Source organism: Limulus polyphemus, unplaced genomic scaffold, assembly GCF_000517525.1.
Source record: "Limulus polyphemus unplaced genomic scaffold, Limulus_polyphemus-2.1.2 Scaffold1903, whole genome shotgun sequence".
NCBI classification, from domain to species: domain Eukaryota; kingdom Metazoa; phylum Arthropoda; class Merostomata; order Xiphosura; family Limulidae; genus Limulus; species Limulus polyphemus.
The window spans coordinates 34,872-43,166 of record NW_013667513.1 but is presented as its reverse complement, the minus strand read 5'-3'; the positions used below and the strand labels follow the sequence as shown (position 1 = coordinate 43,166).

General features: G+C 29.8%; 1 protein-coding gene across 3 annotated transcripts in view; it reads right to left on the bottom strand.

Moving 5' to 3' along the window:
- Positions 1 to 8,295, bottom strand: part of LOC106465309 (E3 ubiquitin-protein ligase LRSAM1-like) — a 114,649-nt gene that overhangs the window by 85,048 nt on the left and 21,306 nt on the right. For all 3 annotated transcript variants that reach the window (XM_022393178.1, XM_022393177.1, XM_022393179.1), the window contains 3 exons: positions 6,406 to 6,450; positions 4,138 to 4,212; positions 2,545 to 2,613 (listed from right to left, as the gene is read on the bottom strand). In XM_022393178.1, coding sequence (XP_022248886.1) covers positions 2,545 to 2,613; positions 4,138 to 4,212; positions 6,406 to 6,450 — 189 coding nt within the window. The remainder of the gene's footprint in view (positions 1 to 2,544; positions 2,614 to 4,137; positions 4,213 to 6,405; positions 6,451 to 8,295) is intronic.

Below are 8,295 nucleotides of genomic sequence, written 5' to 3'. Positions count from 1 at the left end.
GTGTGTGTGTGTGTGTGTGTATTTGTTTGTACTGTTATCTAATAAGTGCTTAAATTTTCTTTTATTTTTATCTATCTATCTATCTATATATATATATTTATTAACAAACGTAACTAAAATGTTAAATTTAAAAACTTGTTAGGTTAGATAAGAAAATTTAAATGAAAAACGAAAAACAAGTAAAAAATTTATTCTTCAGGAATACATATATGCTGTCATCACATGATGTAACTTGATAGTTTATTTACCTTAAGTTCTCACTAGGTGACCTATTTCTTTGTTATATTAGTTGGTTGGTTGATTTATTGTTAAACACAAAGATATTCAACAAGCTATCTGTGCTATGACCACCACAGGTATTGCAACCTGACTTTTAGCATTGTAAGAACAGTACTCTGCAAAATTGTTAGGACAAGAGAATATTTTGTCATTCTTTCCATTTTATTGGGCTAATTCTTCCATGCCATTAGAGAATGTAAATTTCAACACTATGATAATACTTCACTGATCCCTGTTGACAATTGAATGAGCCAGGGTAAGAATACTTATCATTCTTTAGAATTCCCATACACATGTACCAAGGCCATGTCATAATGGTTCTTTTTGAATGAACATACTGATCAAACTTAGTGTCTGAAATAACTGTAATGGTACCTTATGCAGTGTTTTAACTATATAGAAAGAAGCAAGCAAGGAGCATGTGGTACCTGTATATGTTAGAAGAAATCAATTTAATGGCATACACAAATAAACCATGATAAAAATGGTGTTCAAAACTACATATTAAGTTTTGTTGTCATGCCATGTTCCAAAAAGCATAGAGAATTGTCAGAACAGAAGAGAGCTTACATAAAAGCTTTATGTGATGCTTGTTGGACTCTCCAATAAATAGCTGCAGACTTGATATGCTCCCCAAACAATGTCAAGTATACCCTAGATCGTGAGACTGAGAGAGGTAAATTTGAAAATAGGAAAAGAAGAGATAGAACATCTAAACTCAATGATACTGATGTTAAATATCTTCATTTATGCAGCCTTTGGGACAGAAGGAAGACTGCCATTGATCTCAAGCATGAGATAAACGACCATGCACCAAATGACAGAAAAGTGTCCAGATCTACAGTATCAAGAAGACTCAACAAGAATGGAATACTTGGTCCTGTAGCAGTTAAAAAACCTTTACTTTGATCTCCAAATATTGTCAAGAGATTGATATTTGCTAAAAAAGTACAAAAACTTGTTGATGATTGGAAAAGGGTATTATGGATGGATGAGTCCAAGTTTGAAATATTTGGTTCAAACCGAAGGTTGTACGTCCGGTAGAAGAAAGGTGAAATATATTTACCTTGATGCATAGCACCTACCATGAAGCATGGGGGAGGCAGTGTGACGGTTTGGGGATGTTTTTTTGCTGAGGCAACAGGAGATATATGCAAAATATATGGAATAATGGACCAGTGCAAGTACCATCAGATACTGATCCGTTATGGTACACCCAGTGGTTTGCGTATTACTGGCAAAGATTCTACTACTAAGAAGATAATGACTCCAAACACTCAACTAACCTATGCAGAAATTACTTAGCTAAGAAAGAAGGTGCTGGAGTTACTCAAATGATGCAATAACCCCTACAGGGCCCCAATCTCAGCCCAATTGAGCAGATCTAGGATTTGATGGATCAAAAACTTGACAAATCAAAATTTACTTCCAAAGAAACTTTATGGGAGTGTATTAGAGACATTTGGAGTAAAATCTCAAAGGACACTTTGATTAAATATGTTGCAACAATGCTGAAAGACTGTCTGCTGAACTTGAGAACTTCCACAGAGTTTCTGTTGTACTAAATATGAAGATTAATAAATTTACTGTGATTTACCTTCCATTGTTCTTTGAAAGTAGTCTGAAATCTAATTTTTGACTTTTTCCTAACATTTTTGCACAGTACTGTATGTAAGCTTACAGCTGAGCCACTAAGAAGAGTTACACTAGTTAGACAAGGTTCAAAGAAAAATAATACTAAATGAAACTGTAAGGAACCTGAGGTTGTATTAAACTGTCTGTTGCAAAATGGAGTCATTCTTGAATAAAAAACTTTTTTTTTTATCTTTTGCTAGAATGATTTTGCAACAGACAGTAGCAGTATACAGAAAATAAGAGACAGAGTATAAAGTTTTACAAAAAAGAAAACATTTGATATTCAATTAAGAGGTTCTAGAGGTTATTTAATGAAATATGAACACTATCAGATGAAAGGAAGCATTTTTATTCTTAGCATGAAAATCACATTTCATTCAAATAAAATTTTTGTATATACAACGGATGTGTACTGTGTACTAAAAGCTTGCCAAATTTCATAAAGATACCCTTAGTACAGGCCTCGAGAAATCCAAAAAGTAGTTTAATAACATTTTGAATGTAAGACACCAAAACCTTGTGTCATGTGCAGTAAAGGATACCCGGAACAAAAGGGTTAAAACATCACTAAAAATTAAAACTTCTAAACTAAACATGCTTTAATTTATGTATAAAATTTTTTCAACTTGCCTGTAAATTTCTGAGAAGGCCTATATCATCAGTCAAAGTAGGCAGCTTATTTGAGTGTAAATCAAGCACCTAAAATAAAAAAAAAGCAGTAACAATGTAGATTGTAAGATTAATAATATATTTTTGATAGAATCTCACTAATAAAGAGAACATCTGCTGATAAAACAAAGTAAAAGCTTTACTGGCTGGCATTTTTCAGACATGGGAAGTGTTGGATATGTAAAATTTGATTCTTTGTTAATGTTGTATAGTACAGTATTACTAAATCATCTTTAACAATAACAGTTTTAAACAATAATAAATGTAGCAAAAGACATATCTTCAGGATGTAAAAAAATATACTTTTACTGTAGTTACCATGCATATATTTTACTGCAAATTAAAACAATTTTAATGTTTGAAGATAAACTTTGTTTAGTCTTGATTCCACCTTTACTTTAGCTCTCCAAGATTTTTGAATAATACTAGGTTCTGAATTGTATTTTAATCATTAATCTTCAGTTTTTGTAAACTTAACTTACATAAATTTATATGTACTGTACTTAAAAAATAAGACAAAATACTTTAAAATTTTGTTTGACTATTTTATTACAAAACACTTTGTAAACCGTGTTATTTTAATAATTTCCATATGTTAGGCATGCACAGCTGATATGATACTGACTGAAACGCCTTGTTGGCAGTACTCAGAACAAGAGGTGTGTAGTTGAAAAGCATTAATACTAGTGAAGAATTAGCTACAGATTAGTTGTTTATGTGACATTACATTATGTACCATAATAATTGATATCTTTTAAGGACCAATCAGAATGGCATTTTGACTGAAGCTTTGGTACACGTTCAGTGAACTTGAGCTCGGGTATTAAACAAAAGGCCTTATTGGTAGTAGTATGTAGCACACATGTATAGTCAAGACGCTTTTATATCTTTCTTATGGGCAAACAATACAGAGCCAGTAAAGAAAGATTTGTTAAAAACTGTCAGTATTATCGCATTGTAATGTCATACAAATAGACAATGTATAAGCATAAGGCATTATATACCCTATTAATTGGTGATCTTATTGAAGTTTATATGATTATCTGGGGATTAACAGAATAAAGATCTCTCACTTCTTTGTATTAAATTCTGAAGACAGCAGGATGAAAGCTCCCTTTAAAACAATTTTATCTCTCTAACTTAATGAATGAGTGCTTGTAATCAGTGGTAATAGCTAGCATCTTATAAACATTTGAGAAGGGAATCTATGTTTTTCTGAGAAACAAAGGATGAGTTTAACCTTTCTTGGGTTAGGATGTGCAACAACAGCCATGAAGGACCATATAATCCTTTGTTGTATGCATTTTATATTTAATTATTCACAAACACTTTTTTAAGATATTCTAAACAACAGAACAGTACCTTCATTATGAATTCTGACTACATAATAACATTTAGTATTGGACAAGCAATACTTTGAACTTGTGGATTCTACCTTCTAACTGATCATTATTCTTACATATTATGTGACCTTCAACAGCCTTAAAAGATAGATTGTACTTAATGACTTAATTAATACTAGCTCTGTTTTTCTTGTTCTATATGTTCACTAACCTTTAATTCTTGGAGTTCATTAAGTGACCCTCCACCATTTAATGTGGTTAGTTGGTTTTTCTGAAGCAAGAGAACCTGAAAAAAAAAAATCAAGGTCATTGTTGCCTGATGAATGCTCTGATAAGAAGGTCAAAAGCTCACAATTAATACAAAAGTATTTAACATAGAGAACAGTCTATGTACATATTTTATGTAAGAAAGAAACAGCATTGGATTATTTTGGCTAATTCCAAAAGCACTGCAAATGTTTATGTAAAGAAAAATATGCCATTCAAACATGAACTTTTTTATTTTTGCTCTAAGAATTGAGACATATGACTGATATATGTATTTAAAAAACTAAAATAAAAACTTTTACTCCACAGGTGGATGATTCAGACAATCTTGAAAAATCTAATTTTAAGTAAAATTCAACACTACATCCAAGGAGGAAGGAGTCGGTGAGTTCCAAATGATTAGTGCTTTTAGTTATAATTGTAAGCTATAGTACTCATCAGTGTTCTTCTTTTCTTAATTAGCACTGTAATTTTACAGAAAATTTAAGCACTTAAAACTTTCAAAAGAATGAAAAATTGCATGTATTGTACGCTAATATGTTTGGCTACCTAATATGAGTTATAATTTGAACAGAATAGAAGTATTACTTTGAGTTTTTTAAATGAATATTTAAAATAGAGCTTTTGTAACTGTATTGGTTTATTAAATTCTTGAGCTCATAGAAGATGAAAACCTCTAGTATGGAAGTATATTAGAAACTTGACAAAATAATTCAATCAATGTGCAATAAAGAAAAGGAAAAATGGCTTAATCAAAAATGTATAGAAATGGAAAAACAAAAGGATAAAGATGTAACATCAATGTCTAGGAATATTAAAGACATCATAGGTAAAGAGGATGCATTGCAGTGGATGTATAAATGTTAACAATGGTGATGTAATAATGGAACAAGAACATGCATTGAAAAGATTGACAAGATATACTGAAGATTTAATATATGATGGTTGTAAAGAAATGCCATGTATTAAGAAGAACATGGATAAATTGAAAATTTTTAAGTGAGAAGAACGAACAGTTATCAACAGAATGGAAACCAATAAATCTGCAGAACCAGATTAAACTGCAGCAGAAAAAATGTTTGGAAGAAACTGGTATAGAAAAGTTAACAATTATTATCAGTGAGATCAATGAAAGTGTTGAAATACCAGAAGATCTCAGTAAATTGATCGTTATTGCACTGCCCAAAAAACCTGGAGCCATTGAATGTAAACAGTTTAATGAGCTATGTGACAAAGATCCTATTAAAGTGTTGATGATGAGAGCTAGAAGTAGAACATGTCTGGAGATTGCAAAGGTTAAATGTGGTTTTATTGAAAAACTTGGTTCAAGAAATTCTATCTTCATGGTATGAATGCTCTCAGAGAGGGCAATAGAAATGAAGGACCTTTTCTTGTATTTTTTATTCTATAGTACAAGATATTTCAAAACAGAATAAAAATATTCTAGGAGTTTTTTCTTAATCATTAAAAATAGTTGAAAATCATTTTAGAGTTTAGGTTTTGCTTCCAAGACCCCTTTCCCTAAACCACCAAATGAGCCCAGATGGACTCCCCAGTCCTCTGCCACTTAAACTTTGAGCCACTTCTGTTCAAGTTATATATATGTTGTGGCTATAAATAAATAGATATGGCTATTAAATTAAAAATAAATACTTGTTTACTAAAAGTTTGGTCAGATAAAAAGGTGGGCTAGCATATTTAGTCCATTTTTTTTGGGTTAGTACACAATAAACTTAAAGTTAATTTCACAAAACGTGAATAATAACATTCATAAATATATTTATTGCAATCATTAGTATTGAACTGTATGATAGCTAAAACTTTTAGTCTGAGATGACAGGTCTCAACATACTGAGTTCGAGATTATGGTGGTGCAAACATTTTCAGTTACCTATAAATTAATATAATTTCGCTAAACCTCTTTTATTCAAATCAATTGTTAATATAATCAAATTCTGAGCTCTTCCTGAGTAAAATACTTAAGAATAAGAATTACAGAAGAACTTATATATTAAAGACATTTTCATCAGTTATGTAAAGTATATTTAAAGTAGAAAAGTCTACAGTTTACCATACCATAACAAATAAACACAAAACGTCTGAAATTATATCTGAAGCTAAATATTTTTATAGCTTCTTTATAGATCATATGAATGTATACAAGCAAATTCAACTTAACCTATTTTCTGATAATTTTGACAGGAGTACTCACGTGTTTTCTGAAAACTCGACACATTGTAAATACACCAGAAGGAACCTGAAAGAAGGAAACAAATCTTAAATTTTATAATGTTTGTCACCTGTTCTTTACAACTTGTGTCCAAAATAATGTGTTAAGCAATCATTCACTATGGAATCCTGTTCTTTAAATTATATTGTGTTTAACTAGTTCACTGTATATTTTTTACTAGCAAGATTTCAAAATTACAAACATATTTTATCATTTTATTTTATTATGTTATTTAATGCTGTTCAGGAAATTAGTAGTTATATTACTGTCCGTCTATAAATTATGAGTAAACCTGATATAGTGTTTATTTTAGGTTGATAAAAATACTTTAAATATAAAACAAGTATTCAATTGATTTAATTTGTGACATACGAGTCACTTCTAGTCTTTGTACATATTAGAACCAGATGATTACCTTGATTATTTGATTACTTATGAGCAGTGATTACATACTTTAGTATGACATAAAATAATCATTTAATAAAAAATTACAATTAACTCAATGTCTTAAAAATTATCAACTAATCAAAATTAAAGTTTCAGATTATCACTATTTTCAATTAATCGAACCATTCAAGTAATCGAAATATTAACTATAACTTTCATTGGCTCAACAGTGCACAAAGATATTCATGCATTGTGCCTGTAAACACAATTCACAAATATAAGGGCAGTCATTGGTTACTAAATAGCCAAAGACAGGAAGCACTCACGACATGCTGTTTAAAAAACATCTATTACAGTAAGGTTTAAGTTTTTGATTAACTAATTTCACAGTACCCATGTGTGTTTCAACAGTTTCTTCAGCCTGAACTATAAAATATAAATATATTAATCATTCTGACATGTACTTTCTGAATTACAGTCTGTATTAACAACTTCTCATGTTAAAGACAATGTTCTTATACTTATGAAGTTGTAAAATATATTTTTAAGTTTTTCAAACAGATGACAGACTTAAAAAAAATTAGAAATTGTAATAAAGATGTTTTCATATTACCATGATGACTTTAATATTTCTTATAACACTTTAATTTCCCCTTATAAATCATTTCATTCTCTACACAGAGATCATCTTGTATCATCACAAATGTTTTTGCCAAACAGTAAACCATTAATTATACTATCTATATCTTTATAGGATCTGTGTAATCTTGTTTTCTCTGAATTATATATTATCTATCTCATGCTCTAATAAGAATCTTTATTATTTTTATTACAAAATGTAAATAAAATTGTTTTAATGAAGAATTAGTTTATTTAGCTTTAGAAGTCTTATGAAAATTTGTAGAGAAACCCATGGAACAGTATTAATTGTATTTTTAGCTTACTGCAGGTTTTGAAGTATGATGCATATATGATACATATTTATATACAACAGTTTAGGATTAAAAGGGTATCTCCATCCTAAACTGTTGCACCTGAAGATGTCTATTATATAAATGAAAAATTGTTCAAAAATGTCTTTAAAAACTATAAAAAAAGTTGAAAATAGAAAAGTAAGTTCATATGAGAATAATCAATTTGTTGAATGTAATCAATCAATGTGCCTGATGATTACCCAATTAGCAAATTCCACTAATTTTCATTTTGGGGAATACCACATGACTAGCAGTAATCTGAAACATAGCAACAACCACAGAACTTGTACAATTTTCTTTGTACATTATGAAAACTTTGTCCTTTCCATGAGCAATTAACTTCAAATTCAATTTATGTTAGCTCAAAAGATGTAGGAAATTGTTACAAACACATTTAAATATTTGAAAGTAGTGATTATTTTAACTTCCAATCAGGGCAAGCTACCTACTTAGATAATAAGAAAAACATTAAATACAACCCAGTAATGAGTGTAAATAATTATATATATAT